This window comes from Lonchura striata, chromosome 11 (genome assembly GCF_046129695.1).
Source record: "Lonchura striata isolate bLonStr1 chromosome 11, bLonStr1.mat, whole genome shotgun sequence".
NCBI classification, from domain to species: domain Eukaryota; kingdom Metazoa; phylum Chordata; class Aves; order Passeriformes; family Estrildidae; genus Lonchura; species Lonchura striata.
The window spans coordinates 12,072,944-12,098,279 of NC_134613.1; the positions used below are offsets into that span (position 1 = coordinate 12,072,944).

Here is a 25,336-nt window from a genome sequence, read left to right on the forward strand (position 1 = left end):
GATCATTCAAGTTGATGTTTTGATGAGTATTTTTCCCCATGATGTGACTGTGTTACGGAGGCACCTGGGAGGCAGTTTCTGCTCAGACCTGTAGAGGTTATGGTCTGAGCAATAACCAGGAGTGATATCTATTGACTTCTCTCCTTAAACCAACTCATCAGAAAGAATAGTAATCCTTGGAAGAAATGATAATGTGTAGAAAGGAAATCCAGGATAACTTAGTATGGATGTAACAGTACAACTTAACTTTCGTTCACTTTTCTTTTTGAATTATTCTGTATTATTGATACTTCAGAGTCAGACAATTACCTTTCACTTTTAATATATCAGTATTTATAGGTCAGCATATGCTATTTATACTTCCTCAGTCAAAGAAGCAGCGTAATTTGTCACTTTTAAGAATCGAAACTGAAAAACACATTGTATTTTCAACAGCAATTACAATTATAGGGAAAAAAATTTAAAGCATATATAGCCAATAACGTAGCTAATTTATATCTAGAAGGACACTAAAGATAAAGTGGAAATTATCAGAGAAAATGAAAGGTGCTCATGTAGATTTGTTACATTAGAAACAGGAAAAACTACTGGAGATCATAAAACTTGGTGAAAAGGCTAGATGAGGTATATGAATTTTGGAGTAAGATTCCACGAGAAGACAAAACTAAATATGAAACCACACCAAGCACTGTGGAATTACAGATACAGACACAGTAAAGTAAAACGCAGAGACATCTACAGGTGCCTCTGCAATAACATCATGTTGTGCCATTTGTTGCAGTTTTTTGCTTTAAGATGTTAGAGGAAGTTATTACAAATGCTGCCTGGCATGCACAGCAGTGATACAAGTAAAGAGCATCTGTGACAGGTTCTTAAAAGTGACAGGTTCTTAGCAGACCTCTTTTGTGTACCTCTGTAAGAATTGTTTTGTCAAAAATTTCCCCAGGACAATGAAAATGTGTCCGTGTTTCTTTCTCTTGCTTAATTATTGTAGATATATTGTAAGAGTCTGCTGCAAAGTCAGGATCTGTAATCCCGAAAGCTCAGGGCTGTATAGACTTGAGGAACTGGGAACTGCCTTTGGTGTCCCCTGTAAAATAAAGTTATATTACAACAAGATGAAGGTTTGTGCTATGTTGAATCACATAGGGCTGAGTTCACTTGCAGTGAACTTTTACATTGTGGACCTGACTTTGGTATATTTGTCTACAATAAAGGATTTTGTCACAAAGGACACCCACAGCCTTTGTTCCACTCAATGATTTGAATTTACAAGGTCATTTAGAGATATTTTTGAGGGCAAGTACTTGATTAGTGAGTTGAAATGTTCTGTCTTCCAGGCAGTTTGAAGGATACTGTACATCAACTTTTAGCCATATGGAACTTATATAATTTTAATAGCTTTTTTATAATATAAATCATGTATAAGCTTAAAATGTTTATAATAACATATATTAAATGTCAAGTTTTTGTATTCCACTTAAATTCATATTTAAGTTGAAGTTGAACCTTAGATTTATTCTGTTTTTCAGGAAACTTCTTGTACTTGAGAATGAATACCTTCCCAAATAGGAAAAATTGTATTCCTTTTCTAAAGGAAATACCAAATGCAGAGGAGGTACACCATGCTGAAATTTAGACTAAGACTTAGAAAGGTTTGGGGTCTTTTGTCTGAGATCTTCATGTGTTTTATAAGTGTCTTTACATCTTTAAATGCCCTTAGTTCTTATGGCACCCTTTTGCTAAAGAGAAGGAAAGTATTAACTCTGTCAGTCTCCATACTTCACTTTCCTAATGCCCACATGAGGTGCATCAGCTACTGCAAGTGCCTTTTACAGGCTGCTCACAACTCCAGGACATGTTTCTTTTCCATAAGAGGGGTTTGAAGAATGATATTTCTCTCTGCATTAGATAAAAAATTTGGGAGTGTTATGTTTGAGCTAGAGGAATAAAGCATTACCACTAAAAACAAAACATTCTTTAATTTTATCAGAGGTATTGGATGCCAGAAATTCTAAAATAGTCAAAATCAAATCACCCCAAGACAACAAGGTCATTATTCATTATTCATTCACTTTTACACATATCAGAAAAAAAAAAAATGAAGATACTCATTAGCTGTTATCTTGTGTTTTACTATTTTGTTAGTAATCATTTATCCTTGAAATCAAGGAGGCAGTAGGTGACTTCTTCTAGATTTGACATTAATGAAAATGAATGTTTATTGGGAAGAAGTCCTGACTGACAACTTACACTATTTTATGGCTATCTAGTTAACCTTTTTTTCCTCAGTGTGTATGTGGAGACACATGTTTATCACTGCCTGAAAGACTTATTTTTCTAATGACATTCACCAGGACAGTCTCCAGATTTTGTGCAAGTTGGTTAAAATTGTCAAATACTTTGATAAGTAATTGAGATACTGATATCATCCAATAATAATTTGCATTTATGACAGATTGTTGAGGCAATGCAAGCAGTGCTGCTGGCAGAAGTTCAAAGGACTTTTAATCCCTTGAGAAAGACAGCAATTTGCAGAGAGCCATTTGCCATAGTAGAGAACGGAAATGGTAAGTTTTGGGCACTCCCGAAGACTCAGGAGAGGGATTTGCAATATATTAAAAATTATAGAGTGGTTTGGGTTGGAAAGGACCTTAGAAAACATCCAGTTCCAACTGCCTGCCATGGGCAGGGACACCTTCCACTTGACCAGGATGCTTAAAGCTTCATCCAGGCCTTGAACACTCCCAAGGATGGGCCATCCACAACTTCAGGCAACCTGCTCCAGGGCCTCACCACCTTTACAATAAAGAATTTCTTCCTTATGTTTAATCTAAATTTATCCTCTTTCACTTTAAATACATTACCCCTTGTTTCATCACTACACAATCTTGTAAAGCGTCCCTCTCAGAATTTTTTTTTTCCTGTAAGTAAAAAATTTGTTGGTATATTATTTTAAAAGAACTTCCTCTAGAAATCAGAACAAGCTGGGAGTATGAGTTTACAATACTTTACTTGAGTGTGAGACAAGCCAAATGGCCTATTTCTAACTTTATCAGGCTAGGAGTTTTCTCATATGATTGTCAAGGATTTAAATGACTTTCACACTCTCTCATCACCTCTGAATACTAAAGAAGAAAAGGTAAAGTTTCTTTGATTTTATAATAGGTCTGGTATTTGCAAATAAAATTTAAAATGTATTTGAAATAGATTCAATAAATCATATTGGAAAGAAGTTTTACAGATTTATCTTTCCAGTGACATCAGACCTTACACAGCACTAAAAATTAATTGCTTAAATTTTATAACTTCATAATGTAATACAGAATATTTTATTTTTCTTTTAGAAATAACCTCCATGCAAGGAGATATCAAATGCATTTTACAATTAGATAATTTAATTTTACAAGAAGCTTACTCTTTGCAACTTTACAATGGTGCTAATGTTTATGGTGAAAAAAGATTGAACCTGAATTTATGTTATGAAGTTATACTCTTTTTTTTTTTTTTTTAGCCCATTAGCTGAGTCTTAAAATTAAGTGACCTAAATTTTAGATCCAATCTTATTAGTGAGCCTTCACTTGGGAAACTAATTTATTATCTCATTGAGTGTGTATGTCTGTCATGAAAATTTGTTACCAATATCCTTGTTCCAGCATACTAAAAATGATCAGTGATACTTGCTTCAGGCCACAATACAAAGAGGTGTCTCTATAATTTTGAAATGCAAAACACTTTCAGTGATTGTCATATATGAGTTTATACTTTGCTTACATTGAATATTGTTTCTAATAATTTTGTTTATGTGGTGGGCCTCAAGTTGCATTGTAACTAAAGCAGCCCCATCTGTAAAGTACATTGGACTTAATTTCCAATTTCCTGAATTTTCAGAATGTATTTCAATGAAATATTTTGACTGAGATTTACAGCTAAGATGGAACTAACTGAAAGTTGCAAATGCAGGCATCTCCAAACTCCAGATGTGTTTAGATCTTTGGGTTTATTTCAAAACTTACTGTAGTACATGAAAAGAACATTTCTGTTACATAAAAAGTGCTGGTATGATTCTAGTAATAAATTGTTGTTTAATTCTAATTAAGTCTCAAGTTATGAATTCCAGGGAATTCCACCCTCTGAGAGGGGGATTTTTTGTATGTCTAGTAAGAGATAGTTTTTACTGTTATTTTGTTCCTAACCTAATTATTTGATGATTATTCAAAAAACAACTAGAAAATTGCTAGGAGAAAAATATGTATAAGCATTTATACTGGCTATGACATTTTCATACTCCATGATCTGAACTGCATGAATACATGCTGTAAAGAGTCGATGTTTTTGCATATTTAGAATTTAATGTAGTCTGAAAGAGGCAGAAAACATACAGAATGATTGGAAAAGGGAGTTTGCACTGTATGTAATATTATATTAGATTTATTTTTGTTCTCATTTCCACTTATTTGTTGCATTATTTATCACAGTATGTAAATAGCAGAAGTATTCTTGTTTTGGCTTGTAGGGTTTTGTCATATGTATTGTAGAACATGATGCGTTCATAGGGAATTGAACAATTTTTTTTTTTATTTCTGATATGTAAAAGAGTATAACTATTTGTGTCTTGTAATGACAAGCAGAAATTATTAAAAATGCATGCACCCATCACCAGTGTAATTGATAAGACAAGTAATTATGTCTGGATTTAGTAATTTGTTTGATAGGTATGTCATATTTTATTAAATAATCTGTATTTATAGGCTGTACATTAGTTGGCATATTGTGCAATATTAAGGTAAAGGTTAAATATTGCTTTGTGTTTTTAAATTATAGTTCAAGACTGGCTTTGTGCCCTCCGATCCAAAGTAAAAGAATTTGAATCTTGGCTGCCATCATCGTTGCATTGTACTGCATTTTTCTTTACTCAGAATTAATAGGTTAGATCTAGATATGTTTAATCTTATTTAACTCAACAAATTTCCACTGAAGTGAATAGGTGGTTTTTTTCAAAATGCAAACTTTTAGAAGTTTTAATCTTTCAATTCAATTTTAATCTTTGAAGTTTATATTACATTATATAATTGGGACTTTTTTTTTTCCCCAGAAAGATACTTATTCCTTTGAAGCTCCTGCATCCTTACGTCTGGGTTAAGGGTGATCAAATGTAGACAACAGCTTCACTTGATGAATAATTTAAAATGCCATATTTTTCTGTGGTTCCATACAGACAGAATTGCTTATTTGAGTAAAAAACTCCAAATAAACAAAAACCACAAAAAAAACAAAAGAAAAAACCCAAGTCACCAAGCTCATATTTTTCCAGAAATCAAGATAAGGAATTTTAAAAGCCCAAATTGTGCCTATTCCAGAGAAAGGGGTTAACTCTGTTCCATCCTAGTACATTCTTCCATTGTTGCTAAAAGGAATTATAAATGCAAATAGCTGCAATTTCTTTATGTTAATGTCAGAGATAATAATTTTGGATCTGTTCCAAACATATTGATAGCAATCTTACTATTGATTTCTGCAAGATTTTCTTCAGTTCTTCAAAGAAGCTTAGGTTTTCCCTAATTTTTTTGACATTCATCATAATTCTGAAAGAGTATATTGGACTTTATCCCTTCTTGCCTTTTTTTTGAGTAATAATCTCAGGTTAATAGTACCATTTAACAGGTTGTCAGTGTGGTGTTGTTTTCCACTTTCATTTGAGTCAGAGGCAGTGATTTTCAGGTCTTGAAAATTTATTCATCTACGTTTATATCCACATAGCATAGAGGAACTATGCTGGCATTCATTTTTCATTTGTAGTGTTTGATCTTATGACATACATACCTAATCCATACCAAGTCACATGCAGAACTTCTTTGATCAGAGGAAGTGTGGGGATAATACCACTGTTGTCATTCCCTAGCTCACTGATTGGACACAAAGAAATTGGATATTCCCTCCTGGAGTAGATCTGAACCTGTATCTTTCTCAGTGGTAATTCATTGCTTATCCTCAGGGCATTCAGTAATAAACCATCTACAGATTTTTTTTCCTTTTTTTGTGGAAATATCCAAATATTTTCATGGTTAAGAGCTAGAAATGAGATTTTCTCACCTCCAGGTGCATTTTGTGTGTAGGACTGCAATCTCCCAATAGCTACTGTACTGAAACAATTTCCTATTTGATGCCTGTTTCTTCTAATGCATAGGGAGCCAAAAATTTCTTCTCTGGAACAGCATTACAGCATTCCAGTTCTTCTTGAATTGTGTGATTCATTTTTTTGTGAAATTTTAGGAATGGATTTATTTACCATTTAAGAAAATTGTGGGGATAAATGTATTTAAGAACTTAATACCCAGATAATAAATTGAGATAATGATGCATGATGATGTTCCAGGAATTCCAAAAACTGGAAAAGTGGAAGGACAGCAAAGTACAGGCTTTATTCCTAATTACAGCATAATATTTTAACTGCCTGCTCTATTTGTAAAAAAATGAAATGTGAAAAATCACAACACTAAGACTGGTTTGCAATAAATTCTGGCTTGCATTTAAAAATTCCTAGTTCAAGCAACTGCTAATGATTCAAGCTTTTAAGTATATTTGAAAGCTGTTAGCTATAACCTCATCTTTTGTATGTGGTTTTGGAGCCCTTTAAACTATTCAATTAAATAAATTGGTTCATGCAGGAAAAAAGCTTCTGCTGATAAATACCAGGGTGAAATTAATGATGTCAATTGAATTCCATAGGCCAGTGTAAAGAATTGTCAAAGACTTACCCAGAATCTAACGATATGTTTTGTATAGATGAGGAATCCGTTCAGTAATGGTAAATCAATGCAAGGAAGGATATAACAGCTCTGCTCACTAGAGAGGAATAGTGACCTGCAGCACAGGGCTTTAAACACTTCCATTGTCAGGGTCTCAGAAATCTGTCCAGTTGCAGATGACTTTTTTATGTCAGCTCTTCGAAAATAATTCTGTGTCTGTCTTTTTATATAGCAAATTAAACTCCTTGCCTGCTTGCTGTCTGAAGGTTTTGTCTAGAAAGTGCAGCCAAAGAGAAGGGTTGTTCTGTCTCTGATATATTATTTCACATTGTCATCTTGTTACAACATACAGGCTTTTTATATTAGTGCAGATATGCATTCTGACTCTGCATTTGAACAAAGACCCAAAAGATAATCCTGACTTAGAGCATTAGCCCACTTAGATCACTGATGCCAGCAAAGGTTACACAAGATTTTCATGAAAACTTCTGTTTCCTGACTGCTGGGGAAGTAACTTTTTGGGGTGTAAGTGCATTGACACGTTTTAACTATAAACACATTCATATAATTTATATTGCTTGTGTTCTGGTGAGATACTAAATGTACAGAAAATTCCAACAGAATCAGTAAATTATCTCCAAAATGAAATTTCTTTTCTCTATCCAGTCTGATCTTCTTATTAGTGCAAACATTTCATCCAATAAAACAAAGTTTTTAGGTGGAACTCATATTTTGTGCTCTTGGGCAAGTTCCTATGCATAACAATTCATTAAATTATTAGCCATGAGATCAATTTAAAAAAATATATGGCAGGCCAGTTTTGCATGTGTACATTAGCAATAAGCAGTGTAAGAATTGTATAATCAACATTTCATTACTGTTAATGTGAATTAGATTAATCTGTAATCTCATTTTAGACTGAGAAACAGCAAACCAAATTAATCTAACATTTATTTGAAGAATGTACTTTGGGCATAACCTGTTGACAGCAGTAGCTTTCCTCTGTATGGAACATGTATTAAAAAAGAGTTGATTGTATCCTAGTTTCATATTACAAATATTTCCAGTAAAAGAATACAAATCAATGCTATATTTTAGCATCTAACTTGCAGTTTAACTATACCACTGTATCATGTCCTATATATCCAATTAAAACTGTAGTTTGATCCAGTAGTCTTTAATATTAGTGGTCAAGTACTAAAGGAAGTAAGCTTAAAGACTCATTCTAGGACTACAGCTTATTTCATTCCATGCATCATATATTTTACCAGAGGACTCCTTAATGTAGCAGAAATCAGATTTGGTGTGTATTTTTACACAAAATCAAATTCAAAAGGCGCCATCTCAGACTCCTACAAAACATTAGGATAGATAGGATTCATTGGTCACGGAGGCATGAGGATCACATATATTCTAAATTCAAATGCACAATGAACTTTAGTCAGTTTTGATTTCTGTGAGCTTTTTCAGTGTTTACTGAATGCAAGGAATCTCTAATGCTCTATTTAAATCCTTAGAGGTAAATACTTTGAGAGGGGAGGAGCTGTTAATACAGACATATAAAAGTGTCATTGGTTAATTTTTAGTCTCTTCTGTTTATTTAGAAATATTAGGCAAATAAATGAGGCAAATAAATGAATGAGGCAAATAAATAAATGAGGCAAAGTGCAAAGCTAATCTTAGAAAGATTTCACAGTTCTGAATTGGGGCTTCAAAATAATGAATAACTGGAAATACTCCCTGTTACATGCTTAGTCTCCTCTAAAACTGTCTTCTACTGGTTTTTTTGTTTGTTTGTTTGTTTTTGTTCTTTTGTTGGGCTTTGGGTTTGTTTACTTTGTTGTTTGTTTTTTTTTTTTTTTTGAGAAGCTGCTACTTCTCACATCTTGTTTCCTTAGTCTGAATATCTCCTTGCCAATGTAGTTGTTCTTAGCTGAGCATAGTGTTCAGACTTGCTAATAGTATATAATCTGTATTCCTTATAGTTTAGTTGGAGCCTTGGAGTTCTTGTGACTAATTTAGTACACAGAGCCATATGTCAGATAAGCCCTTACAGCTGGAAGACGTGAACATACCATAAGAAATAAGTGTATAAGTTACTAAGTACTGTTTTAATTTCTTGTGTGTCATACTCTCATTTTTAATCAATTTGTTTCTGTATAATACAGTATTAATTTTATTCACAAAGGTAGAAAGAACAAAACCTGAAGGTTTTCACCTTTGTTAGGTTATATTTTGAAGTTTGTCCTTCTACTGTTTTAATTTGATTATAATCAATCTCTAACTGCTCAGACTCTGTCTTCTTTATTGTCTACACTGTTTAAGAACACATGGGCCTTAGTGATGTTTTCCTATTTTTCTGTCCTTTTTGCTCACCTGGCTTCCGTAAAATCTTATAAAATAAAATAGCAAATATAAATAATAATTATTTAAATGAATAAGTGAATAAAATGAAAGTGAAAATGAAAGTTAATAAAACAGCAAAAATAGATTACTTCAATTCTGGCACTTCTAGAATTTTTTTGTACAAATAGTTCTTGCAAAGCTGGAGATTTTCTAGATGTGTCTATTATGAGAAGCAGGCTGAGGTGGGGGAAAGAGTACTACTGTGTATAGTCCATAATTAACACTGAAACTGAGTTTTGTGCAAACAGCCATAAATAACACTGTATCAGAATACCTTGTTCATATTTATAAGACACCATCTAGAGTTTTTCTGTGCTGTTTTGTAATCTCCTGATACGATTTTTATTAATTTCTTTGCTGTTCGGTATTTGTGTACGATACTTACAGGTACACAAAGGGCAGGAAGGACTTGAATAGGTCCTACCCTAGAAAGATTGTAGAGCTGGGTCCTTTCTGAGAAAGGAGTGGTTCAGAACAGCACGGGTAAAGGGATGATCCCCAGGCAGAAGTTCTCTTCTCCTTATTATGTGATTTTATTGCTGCCATGCTTGAAAAAGGCTTGCAAGAGTTTGGCAATATTTTCTTCAGGCTCTGTTGTCTGAATTTTCCTTATCATGAGGAATAAAACCTTTCTGAGACATTTTGACTGCAGTTGCCTATAGCTGCTACTGGGCAGTAGTGAAGGCAGAGCAATCTGCAGTGTGCAGTTAACAATTTTTGTCATGCTTTAGTTAGTATTCTGTCATGTAATTGGAATACAATTTATTGAAGGGATTCTTTTTAATGATACTTGAAGCAAGGTACCTTTGAATTTTGCATCTTATATTTTTTAAACTTCTAGGAGATGCAGAATGAGTTCCTGAACCTGGTCTCTAACTACATATATTTGAAATGTTTCTGTCCTTGAATTCCAGAATAACAGATTTGCCTACCTTATTTGGAAGGAAGTTAATAAAATTAGTAATGCAAATATTGAACCCACAGAATTACTAATATTATCTGTCAGTGATACAAGTTAAATGTTTTAATAGTTTTGTTTGTTTAAAAAAAAACTTGTAGAAAGAGAAATTACTTCAAGCTACTCCTAGTAGTTTTCAGTAAGATGGAAAGTTTTCATTATATGTTTTGTGAAAAGCATGCTGAAAGGTAAAACTACTTTACACAAGTCATTATTAATATGGAAGTAGAGATTCTCAGCTAACACACAGCAGATTAACACAACTCAACAGTGCTTGTCTTTAGCAATGAGATCAAGGTATCTGTCTCAACAAACAAAAATAGAAATAGCTCAAAAGAAGCCTTTCTTGCCTACCAAGCTTATCAAGAAAATGTTGAACCAGTTGGAGGTACATATGTATCCATCACCACTAGAATGTATCTCAACAGAACTTTTAAATTTCAGGATGGACCATTGTGTTCATCTCTGGGTGCACTTCTGTGCCTGTACACATTTTTAGAAGGCTCAATGCATCGATTTGTATTTCATGTCTCTTGTACAGAATCTGTTTCTCTTTGTTATATGAAAGTAAACAAAGTGTTGTTTCAAAGCAAATGAGCATCATTAATATAAATAGTATTTCATATTTGCATGGGGCACAGAACCAATCAGCACACAATGACTTCCAGATTCTGAAGTGCAAGTTGTTAAGTATTCTCTCATGGCTGGTTCATATTTAATGTTTCACTGTATGCTTTATTTTAAGGACCAAAGTTATGTCCACTAAGTATCCTATCTTAATTCAGCATCATGTTTTAGTTCTTTAATTGCATTGCTGGTAATGAAGTAAGAATTTAAGAGTACAGAAACTTTTCTGGTGTATCTGAGGAAATTTTTTGGCAAGTTCCAAGTGTTTCAGCAGAAGAATTTTTTCTCCCTACTCTTAGAAAAATCCAACTTATATCCCACTTAAGATATGTATCACTAATTCCCTAAAGACCCGGTGCCAGTATTGTTCTCATATGATGGATGTTGCTCACATTACCTGCTGCACTACTAGGAGATGCTCAGATAGCCTAGTGAAGAGGGTGAAGTAGGAACCCGAATCCAGGAAGTATATCCTGTAGAATAATTAGTAGCTTGTCTGTGTATTCTTTCCTCTCTATCACTCATTTATCTGATAGCTTTTGGATTTCTTTTTTCCTTTCCTTTTCTCTTCAGAAGTGTAAAAAGAGAGAAGCAAAACCTGTCTGATATAATTAAAGCATGCAAGCTCAATTTAATATACTAATAATATGCTAATGCTAAAATTATTCTGTTTCCTTTGGACATGAAGCACTGTCAGGGTTTTGTATCTCACCAAACTGTCAAGTTTAATGCTGGACATTAACATAATTCTTGTCTTGACTCAAAAAGACAATCTTTTTTAATAAAGGTTAAGCAGACATCAGTCCTAGCTTGTGTTTTCAATGAAAAGTAGCATTTTGATATTTTAGGCAAATCGTTCTAATAGGTGTGTCTCAGATATTTTTAGCAGATTAAGGCCATTCTCAATGCGCAGGAAAGAATTTATTATTTAATTAGTATGTCCCCTTGAAAGGTTCAATAGGGCCCCCTTTCACTAGTGACCATTGTTATCTGTGTCAAAGTGTGATATATAGTGTATTATATGAATTACACTTCTGTCAGCAGATTATATTGGGGAATAGTAAAAGAAGAGTCTGTGATTTTAAACCTGTGCTTTTATGTAATGAAATTTAATGGTTTAGTTGTATGGTTAGGAATGTTTTAAAATATGCCTTGCATGTCGTTAAGGACTTACACTGCTGACAAGCACATTAGAAATAAAGTAAAAGCACCAGCAGAAGGTCTGAGCTAACAGGCACAGCAGGCATATCTGCCTCACATGTTCCAGGGTAAGCAAAGCAAGTCTCCAAAAAAAAAGACTGGCAGATAGGGCAGTGAAAACCAATTTTTCCAGTCTTCCCATGATAATTGCATATAGCAGACATATTTGCAAAACAATTTTTTTAAGTTCCATATTTTATAAGAGAGCAGTTTCCTTTAGCCTGGAGTAAGTTGATTTTTGAATGGTCTTGGATGGTCAGCACAAATGTATGCTGGTTTTTAGTTCTGTTCTAATACAGCTCATAGCTATTATAAGATAATGTTCTTTTTCACTCTTTATCTGTGCTTCCTAAAATGTGCTTTTCACTATCACTGTTTTGGTATCTAAAGAGAATTTAAGGGCTAGAGCTATTCTGGAATAACTCCCCCTTTCCTTGTTGCCCCCTGCCCTGAGTCACACCAAAGTTGATACTGCAGTTGAAGCCTTAGCTTTGTGATGTGGGTTATTTTTCCTAAATTGATGAATGAATAACATGAAAAGCATAATCTAATTTACACAGAGACAAAATTGATAATTTTGGGATCAGTGATCAGAAGTGTATGTTTTTTATTTTAAAAATAGATACATAATACTGCAGTATATTTACATGCCCATTACATAGCAATGCAATAATACAAAATGAAAAATTTTCAGTCTTTTTCTTGCTACCTTTATGTAATACTTAAAATTCTTTATGAGATTTTAGAATGGAATGTGTGGGGGAACTGTCCCCCTTATAAAAGATATTGTTGTAGAACTGATTGCTTTTAGGAGTCAAGCAGTAAAAACCTTGCAACGAAACAAAAACCTTTAAGAATCTTGTTTATTGAATTCTGTTGGCTAAAACTGCCAAAAATAAATTAATAGCTGTTACACTGCAGTGGTTTTTTTGTTCACAAGAAAAATACCTTGACATATTTTTTCATTCTGTGATTGGTGCACATTTCAAGGGTATAAATTAATCTTCAAAGCATCCTAGGGAATATCTTTCCTAGACACTTCACTTATACATCAAGTTGGCCATGTTAGCAATCTAATCACAATCCTGTAATTCAGTGGACAACAATTCCTTATTGTGAACAGCATAGCAGCTTTTACTATCATTTAGGTCAGCCTAAGATTGCTGATGCACCATATGTTTCAGGCCATGGATGATGGATGGTATCCTCTGGTGCCCATCCCTAAGTGATTGGAAAGATTGAAGACACACAGTTCACTTAAGCTTGCTTACTATTACATCAAGTAATCAGTGTGATAGGCAAACCTGTGCTCTCTGTGTCACACTGCCCAACTTTCTGCAGGGACATTGTGTCAAAAAAACAATCTAAGAACATTTCCAGATGACAGGCCAGTTACTAGAACAACCATTTAACAACTGGATTCATCTAAAAAGCTTAATAACATGGAAAAGTCAATACATGTTTTTAAAACACCTTTATTTATATGAATCAGACATGGTGTTTTGTTTTTAAAGGGTTTTTTATTTCAAGATTGAACTTACGCAACCAAGGTATAATAAAGCAATTGTTTTCATAGTTCAGCCTCTAGTATGTGAAAACATAGTGTTCCTAATGTTAATCAGAGGGAATAACTACTTTGAGATAATATTAAATGCTTTAGAAGTTTACTGTTTTGTGGTTAGAAACACATAACATCAGTTTAAAGTTTAAGACTGAAATATTTTTTTTTATTTTCCAGTGCCTGTCTCTACTGACAACACTCAGTGTTGTTCTTATTCTCCTTAATTCCTTAATCAAACTCAGGAAATTTGAGAGCATCTTCCTTTTTAGGAAGTTTTAGGTGGTACTGTGCTGAGGAGTCTTTTATATGATACAGGAGGAAAAGCATAGATAATACTCTAAATCTCATTTTGCATAAAAATCCTGCAAGACTTGCAGCACTTCTTTCAGCAATCAGAATAGAGCCAACCAAACAATATCAAGTGAGATGTTTAAAATGTTACAATTTGAAAGTACTACTGGTGTATGTTATTGTAAAAATGGTAGAATAACTGAGTTGAAAGCTGAGTACATAGGTTATAGTATCTGTATGCCACTTCAAACATTAAAAATGGAGCTAGGCAGTTCTGTGAATTCAAAAGTCAGAATTTCAGGGCAGGCTTCCTCTTGTCAGTTCTTTGATAGATGACACACTGAATTCCATAACCAGACAATTTAGGCAGCAGCCTCTAAAGTAAATATTAAACTAAGGTAATGGAAGGAAAAAGCTATTCTGAGGAAAAGAGTTTGGGGAGTAGTGATTAACACTGACTTTAAAACCAATGCTGTCAAAGACGTGGAGAGTGGATGTGTTGGTATTAGCAAGACTCATCACTGCAGAACAGAACATTAGAAAACTGAATAATTCTTGTAGACAGTGTCTGAATATATGAACCTGTCCTTGTTAGAACTGAGGTTTCTGCAGTCAGTGACACTTTGGTTGCTTACTGAGACACTTCCTGGGGAGAGATGTTCACTGCTTTACTGTAACTTGTTCTGCTCTGAGGATGCTCACAGTGGAGCACTAGAGCTGAGAGAGTACCCCAGAATGATGTCTGCAAATGAATGCAAGGGTATTCATTTGCGAGAATAAATTTCAAATATAAATTGCACTAGACTGGAATAGTTCATTTGGAAGGAGCCTACAACAATTGTTTAGTCCAGGACACTACTTTGGCCTTGTCAATGAGGAAAGAGACATGTAATTAAGGAGAAAGGACTTTAAATATCTGAAAACATAATTTTTCTTCAAAGGACAGTTGAAGAGAGCGAATGAGAGTAACTTCTGGAAAGGTGTTTTAGCAACTCCATTAGTCAATTAAGTTAATAGGAACTTTAATTAAAATATAGCCCAGAGTCAAACTCATGTACTCTAAAAACTCTTTGTGGAATTTTTTGCTTTTCTAAAATCAGAAGTGTCAGTCAATGCAGGAAGCAGAGAAGTGACTGTGTCACAGTATTTGAATCCAAGTTGGACTTCCAAACAAAACGGGCAGTACAGCCTTAGCCAGTGTGAATCACAGGTAGCTGTGAGAGCCCCAGACAAAATATCCTCAATTCATACTGTGAAGTCAGTGCTCTTGTGTGAATGTGCCCCAAAAGTCAGGATTGTTTAGGTGGCTGCAAGTACTTCATATTGGTCAGGTAGTCTAGTATCTTTTCCTAAAAAATTATGTTTGTTAAATATCACAAACATGGAGATAAATATTTTAATTTCTGATTAAAGTAGATGTGCTGTAATCATCCTCAGGCTCTGCAAAGGTGTATTCTGTGATATCTGTAGCATCACATCAGTGAAGAACGGAACCACCCTCAAGTCATTAGGAAGATAGTATTTACATTTTGGAAAAACTAAATTAGTTCCTTTCTGAGGGATGCAGCACAAGTAGATTTTGGCTCTTACACATAGCAGGGATTTTGCTATCTTTTAAATGAGGCACTTCTCCCTGAACAATCAGCCCTATCACTGCAATAAGAACTCTGTGATAAAACTGTTTATGTTTTTTCAATCACCACAGTTAAACATAAAAGAGGTTAAGTTTCTAACTGCTGCAATCTGCTGCCCTTTTAGAATCGTATAAAGATGGCAGACACTTATGTTAAACACAGTGGGCTGTTGGTAAAGTTAACCGTGTGCATCCAAAAGTGGCAGAATATGGACTAAGGTGCAACCTCAATCTGCGCTGTAATAAAGTAGCTGTTCATCTGTGGTCAGAGATCGTCATGAAAGACCTTGAGTTCCTTCACTTTATTTTGCAGAAAGGCCATCAGACAGCTTTGCATCATCTAACTCTATCAATCAAGGACCTCAACCACTGCTTTCTGCTGAAAGCTTTCCTGTTTGGCTCTGTTTTTCACAGACAGCTCAATAACTTGTCTGTGGAGCTGTGATAAATGTACCATGTGCTTCTAAACTGTCTCTTTAACACTGAACTGAATTTCAACTCGTAGTGCTTGTAACTAATTGTTTTCATCAGAAACAATTTTTTTTTACCCATTATTATTCCAGAGTCTCTGATTATCTCTTTTTTTTTTTTTTTTTTTTTTCTAATATCCTATGGCAATGGTAGCATTTGAAAGCTTCCCTGCGTACAATGGACTCATAGAAAACTAGATTTTACTCAGTGGATAAGCTGCCAAGTATAAAGAATAAAATTAAAGGGAATCTGTATGAACAAGAAGTATAAATCTCTAATACTTTTTTAGACAAGTATGTATGAAGACCAGTTTTTCCTTGCCTCTGATTTGTGAGCAAGTCCTAAGTGAAATTCAAAAGAGAAGACTGAAATTAAGTGCAGTTTAAGGATTGAGAAAATATGATGATTTGTGACAAAACACTTGTAAAATCTGTCATCGTAATTAAGGTCCTAAACAAGAATACAACTAAAAGCTTTATGATTTGGGTTGTTAGACATCTTGGAGCTTATAGGCAGAGAAACTGTTTCTTTGAAATTAAAAAAAAAAAAAAATTGCAGTATGTTTATTACTGTGATAATGTGCAAGTTCTACTTTGTAAATTCACAGCTGATTAGTTTATTCAAGTTGAGAAACTGTAGTACACATTCAGAATCAGACTAAAACAATCTTTTCAGGGAAAAATATAATTAGTTAAAAGAAAATGAAAGCCACAGATTGCAGAAACTGTTCTGGAATATATGAAAGTGGCTCTTCTGAAGCATAATTTTGCTAGGAAGCTGGCAACTATGGCTTTGATTTTTGGCCTGTATTTGGATAAAATGTACCAAGATGAAGATCTAATTTCTAGTTTTCTTTGTAGTGATTTTAGGAGAAGGACAGGAAAGAGCATAAGACACGTTAATTGCTTTTGGGAATATGCTATTCCAGGTTAAGAAGAATAAATATTGTACACTCTAAAAAGCATGTTGATTTTTAGTGAACAGTACTAATTTACACATTATTCATTTAGAGTACAGAGGTAAAATGGATCCTTTGGTGGATGTAGTCACAGCATAAATGTGCAGAATAAAAAATGAAATGGGATGGTGGTGTTGTATTGCATGAGAAGCAGGACAAGCAGTGGAAAAGGGTAGCCCATCATGCATTAGCTGTCACTTCAATGGTGCAGGGGCAGAGGGTACATCAAAACACAGCTAGATTTGTTTAACAATTTTAGTGTGTATTACCTATCTAGGACAATTTTCTGTAAGGAAATTGTTTCCTGTTATTACAGTACCAGTTGGGTACAGTATTTTTTCTGATTCTCCTTTCCATACATATATCATTGCAAGCCTATAGTGAGATCCACTCTATCATTTGCATTTGTTTTCTCCTGCTGGGCAAAGCTAAATGGAATTTCTGCTGATCGGTGATCCCACTGGGTGGATCTCTTGAGTCCTCCTCTCTCTTCAATTATATGTTGAGGTGTTCATTAAGAGTTGTATCTCTAAACCCTGAATCTAATTTCAGATTGCACTGTTCTACTTCACACTATTTCACCAGTAAACAATTAACATAAGTCCAGCTGATTTATGTAATGAAAGATTTACTCTGCTAAGCAGAAGGTTCTGCTGATGCACAGCTTTGTAGTGTTTTGTTGGGGGAAAATGTGTATGAAGCTACTGTGAGCAACCCTTCCAAAAATATTTGTACTCTCATAGCTATGAAATGGAGAAGCTGTTTTAAGGCAGATTGAATGTAATGTTTTTAAGGAAATCTAGCAGACTCACAACAATACACATAATTGTCTAGTGGCAAGACAGAAATGAAAGCAGCAAGACTGAGTATGTTTTACTGATACACTGGATGCAGTAAGAAAGTCTTTCTTGGTAGTGGAAGCTACTGCTGTTTTAAATACATGAGGCAAAGCTACAGGCAGATTTTTGAGCAACTTTTATAATTTAATCTATTTGTAATCAAATTGTATTTCAATTGCATGCAGGCTGAGAGTGCAGGAGCTGGTTACTGTTACTGGTTCCCTAAATGAATGCACTAAGATTTAGAAGCTAGGTTCACTAACAATGAGTTTAATTGGTATCTACACATAGTGCTGAAGTCCCAGAATTGTATTCTGGGCACACACTTGACTCAGTGAAAAATTGGGATAGATTATGTAGAGACAGTGTGTAATTCCCCTTGCAAAGTCCTCACAAGTGCAGAGGAAAGGCAAGTGGCCCAGACAATCCCTTGCGCAAGCTACCCGAGGTACTGGCGGCTACCAGGTCTTTGGAAGCAGTGATAAATTTGAGTGTAGTCATCTGACTTGCCTTAATCAGCACTGATTAAAAAGATCTAAATGGCTCCTGGCAGCCCCTGGATCAGAAGGATACAGATGCTCTCTCCCTAGTGGTATGCCAGTCACCACTGGGTAGGTAAATTCCATCTATAAATGTCAGACTGAAATGTAACATTTCAGTCAAAAGTTGTACAGTGGCACTCAGAAGAGCTGATGTGCTGTGGAGATATAAGAAGAATGTAAATAACACTGCAAATATTACAAATTTGTTATGTACGTTGATTGGGAGGCCTTTTGGAGAGGTCATGTTCTTTTTTACTGATTCTGAAAAGCTATGGCTTAAATAGAGGACACCTTAGAGATAGGCAAAAAGAAATTAACAATATAAATGTAATTTTAAAAGCTGGTTAGCTGAAAGAGGAGATAAATGGGAAATAATATTGTAGAAGTATACTTATTGTTTGAGAAAATTAAATCAACTAATCATTCTTTATCCTTTTTCACAATTCAAGACCATGCAGGAATGCAATTTAATTGAAAGGCTGAAACTTTCTAAAGTTTAAAGGAAAATATTTCTTCATGTAACCTAGTGTCTCAGATTCCCCTTCAATTAAATTGGACAGTATTTTTTCCTCCATCTCCAGCTAGTATTTTAATTTTTCTAAGTTCTTAAACACCAGTTGTTGTAGAAGTTAAGAGTAGTTGTGAAAAGGAACACAGAATTTAATAGATCAGAATAAATTTTCTGGAGCATTTTTTATGTAGTCTCTAGACTTCAGTAAGTGGCTAAAAGACATCTTCCATAGAATTAATAATAGTGACTTTCAAAAGACAGAAAAGCTAATTTTTGTGGTTGCTGTAGTTAATTGTATTCACAGTGAATTATTTGCAGTTGAAGATAATGTAATCAATTACCTTTCTTACGAATCGTATCTCAAAAATTATATTTAGAAACTTGGCTTTATACTGCTAATTCATGCAGAACATAAATATATAGTTATATTCCTACAAATTCAAGCAAGCAGCCATAATATACCTGAGGAATGAGATAGTTCATGGATCTCAGACCCAGCACCCAGGGTGAAGTTGAAACTCAGGGTTTCTGGGATCTGGAATGGAGTAAGACATTCTCAGAGTGAAATATAAGGTCAGGAAAAGAATTCATTTAGCACACTTCTCTCTCTTCATCGTGAACTCATTTCTGTGTGGAAGTCTTTATGAAGCAATGAGAAGAAAATAGTTCTTGGTCTTGCATACCTTAAACTTGTCTTTTATTCCCTAGGAAGAAATATGTTGGTTTGAATTTAAATAAAATAAAATCAAACTTGTCTTAAAAGTAATTTTTGTTGACTTTTATTGAATGAGGTGCCAAGAAAATGCATTATGAAAGTCTTTCTTTACAAAGTACATCCACTGAATGGGAACCATACAAGCGTGAAAAGACCTTAGAGGAAATGTTAGTCAGGTATTATTTTTTCTGGTTAATGGCCACCTAGGAGAAGCAGTAAAATAATCATTGTAGTCAAGATTACAAAGTATGTCATATTGCACCTCACTGTAAATATCCCTTTAATTTTTTATGGCAGAGATTATTTGTAAGTTTACTTTATATACTGCATAGCACTTAAATGTCACTGGATCTAAAACCTTTATCCGGGAAGGCTCATTAGTTGAGCTGTCTGCGTTTGTATATCTGCCATCAGCATCTGGTGAGAGGGCTGCTGCTGACCCTGCCAGACTTGGGTCATGAGGTCAGCAGGTCTCATTTATTATTCAAAATTGCTTTCTGACCTTTTATCAGCTAGGTCAAAGAATGCTGCATTCTCCTTGGTTGAATTTTATAGTGAAATCAGTATCACGCACAGATAATAAAATTACCAATACACGTTAATCTCATCCTTTCTCTCCAAAAATGTACTCACTTTGCGGTGGATGAAGTTGGAGGAGTTGCCTGTACAAATAAGTCTGTTTCAAGACCATGGAGGCATCTTGTCATCCTTGTGAAATAGCACACGTAGCTTCACATCTAGCTCATTATTTGATTGTGCATCTGCTTTCCCCTGGCATGATACAGGGGCAGCTGAAGACAGAGCTCCATAGTTAACAGATGACATCTAATTTTTATCACTGCCATATTTTTTGACGGTTACCTATAACAGTTTCTATTTCTGGCGTATTTTCACTGGTAACTGTATCTTCTATCATCAGTTGCACACCTGTGTCAGTTAAGCACAGGAAAGCTTAGAAACATGGTAAAGCAAGAAAAGTCAATAAATACAAAGACTTTTTCTTGGAGATTTTAACAGAATCTGGAAAGAAAAAACAGTGAGTCTAAACAGAATCCAGAAGCACCCTAGCAAAATTAAAAAGAACTGATGATCTGAAATTTTAATTCTGTGATGATTAAAATAGGAAGCATAAGTGACATTTTAATAGGAAACACATTTGGGGAATTTTAGAACACTAAACTTTGAAGAGAAAATTAGCCATGAGATCTTAACAAGCCATACTACAGTATGGAAAATTGGAAACCATAAATGGCAGATTGATTCTTAAAGGGAGCTGTGCAGTTCAGCATCATCCCTCTGGAATGATTTCATCCTTTTTAAAAGAAGGAGCCAAAGGTCACATCGGTCCTGCCCTTGAAGCAGACAATATGAGATGTCAGCTTGTGCTTTCTGACACTGCATATGATGAATAACCTTGACGTAGTGATAAACAAATAACCTATATTAATGCTTAGAAGCACAGTGAAGTATTAATGCAATATATACTTCAACAATGTATTGCAAATATACAGCTTTCATAGGAATGGATTTCCTCTAGTAATACTATCATAAATTTATGGTTTCTCAAATGCTGCTGTAAAATAAATTCTTTAAGTAATAGTATTTGTACCTATCTTAAATATGACCAATCATATGTACATAAATGAAAATTGCTATGAAAGAGCAGTGATAAAATTATATTAAAAAACCCTGACTATCTGTATTCAAGTAGATACTCAAATTGCAAATACTGTATTTCTGGTGTTTCAATCACTTTTATAAATGCAGCTCTGTCACTAATTAGTCTTTATTAAGGTTATCAGCTCTTCTCTTTTGGTATTTCTAGTAGAAGAGAAAAATATGTATACTGGTAAGAAGTCAAGGTGTGCTTGACTTCAACATTTGGTTGGAATTGTTTTCTTCTAACTATGGTAAGCTGAAAGTCTGCTTTTTGTGGGGAGAGTTGTAACAGTGTGCAGTAGTCCTTTTAACAAACTCCTTAGCTTTAAGAACAGTCTTGTACTCATTACAGTCTTGATGGCACATTTAGGGTTTTTGTGGTTGGGTTGTTTTAAACTGGAAGTTAAAGTCATTTGGTATTAATGAAATGCAGGATTTAGCCCTGTGACTGTTTGAAGAGTTTCTCTTGTTCATAAGTAATGTCTGTATCTTGCAGGTATTCTGTAATTTTATATATAATATTTGTTTGCTTCTACCTATACACTGTGCTCCCAATTTTTTGTACAGATGAGCTGTGTGGAGAGTTCTCAGTGTTCCCTCTGAATCTTCTAGAAACATGGCCATGTGCTGCCATATGCGAGTTAACCCTGGGTCCTACTCTGGCCTTTATTATCATGCAAAACAAAACAAAAACATCATGGTGCAATAAATATTCACAGTAGTTTGTGTGACAAACACTGTCTTAACATTTGTGAAACACTCGAGCATGTATCTTAGTGTACTTTAGAAAGTGAAAAAAGACATTTTCATTCTTTCGCTCATCATTCTTCCTTATGCATATTATGAATGCTACATGTCCATGAAAGATAATTTGCAGGAGAATTGTGTACAGAAGGAACCAAATTTAAAACACTTCAAAGGTTCTAAAATTTAGGTTCAGGAAATGTGCAGAATGCCATCCAATTGCTGGATGAAAGAAAGTAATACTCTAGTTAAAAGGGAAGAGCAATTCAACAGTAATAATTACAGACATATAATGAGCAGAAAAGTACATAGAAACCAGTACTTAACAGATTAATGAAAAAATAAGTTTCATCTTCCTCTTTTAACAAACATTTAACTGGACAGAGATTGACGTGTCTTTACAAACACCAACCAAATGAACAAAGAGAAAGGAGAATTCCTCTACTGTCTTTACACTGAGTGGTAAGTGAAGCTCCCTATAAATATGTATCAAAAAGAGGGTGCAGTCTCAAAGAAAAAAAAAAAATCTGCTTTTTAGAAGGTGACATTATTAGAATAAAAAGTAATACAAGAAGGAAAATGAGCCCTACCTGTTCATATACCCTCTGTAGCTGTCTTCATGAGCTGAAACAAATCAAGTAATTTGTTCTTCTAAACCACAATTTCACTTTCCTTTAGCTCTAAATCAGTAATTCTCTGAACCTGAAGTAGCAGCTGTGTATGAAACTATAAAGGTGTCAGGTAGATAGAGGTAATGTTTTTTATAGAAACACAGTATGGTAAAAACTGTTGATATAAATTTTTTAATACTGAATTTAATATTTTCCATTGTAAGAATTATTTCAATCTGTTTTTAGCCTTTCATATTTTCTAGGAAAAATAGTGTCTCTAAGTAAGTTAATACTCCTAGGTACTATTTCCTTACACAGCTGTAGATCTGTTTGCACCCTCTTGAAGTCCAACAGGCCACATGCACTGTAGGTATTTTTTCAGTCTGCTGCAAGAGTTCTTGCAATTCTGTATCAATGTAAAAATGTGGAGCTCTCTTGCCAGAGGTGGGCTATTCTCCTCTGGAAAAAACGTCGGGTTATGGGAGCAGTTTATGGCTAGAGGTTCACCTGTGTTTGTCATTTGTGATAAAAGATGTGCAAGGATGGGGTGCCTGTGAGCTTCAGTGGGCTCTGTGCATTTAATTAACAATTGAAAGCAGTTAACGCTGTGGTGCTACTACTGTGCAGTCTCAAATCACTGGAATAAGAAGTCTGAAGCTCTGTTTTGAAGCTCAGAATTTACTCGGGTTATTTGGGAAAAGATTAAGCAGATTTCTGAGTGTCAATTACAAGTGAGTTTCTCTTCTGTCTTTCTGAACGTACTCATGGAAAGTCCTCTTACTTTTACAGTATCTGTTCTAATCCTTTACACATATCCATTAGAATTTCTACACTGCTTGTTTCATCTCGGTCACCTTGGCCAAACTCAGATTGTGCTAAATCAAGAGCAGCTCTTGCTTTTTATAAAAGTGCACCTAGTCAACACAGAGGTGAAGAAGGGAGTGAGCATTCTGTGATTTATTTTACAAGACTGCTGTGCTTTCTGTTAATTATGCTACAGCCACTGCACAGTGCTTTTGAAACTGCAGTCAAGGTCCTGCTGCACATTTGTACCTTTTTTGTGCAGAAGCCCTTTTGGCATTTCCACTTCACTCATCTTACAGGCTGGAGTGCAGCCTTCAGTGATCTCTTGAACTGGCAGTTTTGTATCCTGAAACACTAAATTTGTTTTTATCCTTCCATATAGAGAAGGATATATATGACTGTCCCTAGATTCACCTCTGAATGTGCAGACAAGTTGATAGTTGAAAGGAAATAGAAACAAATCAACCAGTAAAAGAGAGGTATGCCAGCAATACAATTTGAAGTATCTACAGAAGACTGGTAGGACACTTCCATACAGAATTTCTTGTGGAGGACTGGATAATTTCCCAATAGTCAGGATATACCTACCTTTTCTATATGTGAATTGGAATATATATGTGCACAAATAAACAACACCCTAGTAGACTTAAGTTCCAGAACACCTAAATAAAGATATTCCAGATACTTTTGAAAAGATGTAATAAAAAAAGCAGCAGAAATTATTATTTTCAGAATTTACAAGAAACTAATGATCAGACATTAATGAAAAAACAAATTCTAATTAGTGATTTGGCTGCTATGGTAATATAAATGCAGCCAGTAATGTTTCACCAACCCTCATAATTTTATGGTAAATCTTACGGTATTTTGTGTATTTCTTTCCCAAAAATCCCAGTTCATATGGCAAAGTGATAGTATGCAATTATTGCTATATCCAGTCATTCTTCCTGAGAAATAAAGGCTCAACACCGAAAAAGGTTAACACTTGGAACAAGTGAAAAAAGAACCGAAAGAACACTTTTCTTCTTTTATTTTTTTGTTTTTTAACTTCATACCTCTGGAGGCTTGAGTCCTATGCTGAAAGTGAGCAATAACAAATCTGATTACAGACTTTTCAGCTTGGCAGCATTGAGCAGCATCTTCCTGTTACATTTGACCAACCATATTTAAGCAAAGTGCAGTGAATTTGACATTTTAAAAATATCCCACAACTTCTCAATCTAGATAATTTCTGCCTCACATATACATAACAATTGAATGCATCAAAGAGCTCATGGAGAAGCTCATGCTTGTGTTACTCCTTGGCTCTTTATCCCACCATGGTCCCTAACTCCAATAAGAATGTGATCTTGTACAGTGCCTTACCTGGCAAGGCAGATCAGCTGCCCTTTTTGGACCCATGCTTTTTAATTCTTCGCACATGTGGTCTCACACAGCCTCTGGAGCACAGAGACAGTTGTCAGTCACCTCCTTAGATGTCCAACTTCTTGGCAGTGCCTGTGGTATCTGTCTTGCCTCTTTGTTACATGTCTCAAAGGGGAGGCTCCAGCCTCTTTTGTTCACTTACTGATAGGTCTTGCTGATAGCCTGAAGAATAGGGTTGAGTGTAAGTGAAGGTGCAATCTTTTACCTGTTAAGTACCTCACATATTCTTGCTTATCTATTCATTTGAGGAAGTGTCATATTCATTTTCTGAAGATAGATCCAGTCGTGCTTAAAGTGGACAGCTTGTTTCCCAAACCATGTCTGCTTTATGGGAACTGCAGCAGATGATCCACGTTCATTACCAATATAATTATGTATCATCCAACAGTTCAACAAGCACCTTTCTGATGTTTACATATAGCAGCAGATACTGCTCATTAATTTAGAGAATAGCAAAGACCAAATTTTGTTCTAAGTTGCATCAGAAAAATAACTGTCTTGAAATTAATCTAAATTCATGCTCCTGTAACAGAGCCCAGAATTATTGCCTATATATACAAAACTGATTTCCAGCTACAAAATAACAAAGAGGACAGCAACCTCTAGTATTTGGTGTTTGGGAAAAACTACAA

The 25,336-nt window shown here is 34.7% G+C and overlaps 1 protein-coding gene across 1 annotated transcript in view; it reads left to right on the forward strand.

Annotated features, from left to right (window-relative positions):
• Positions 1-25,336, forward strand: part of WDR72 (WD repeat domain 72) — a 91,634-nt gene that overhangs the window by 50,588 nt on the left and 15,710 nt on the right. Inside the window, exon 17 of the mRNA XM_077785807.1 lies at positions 2,459-2,570. Within this exon, the coding sequence (XP_077641933.1) occupies positions 2,459-2,570 (112 nt within the window). The remainder of the gene's footprint in view (positions 1-2,458; positions 2,571-25,336) is intronic.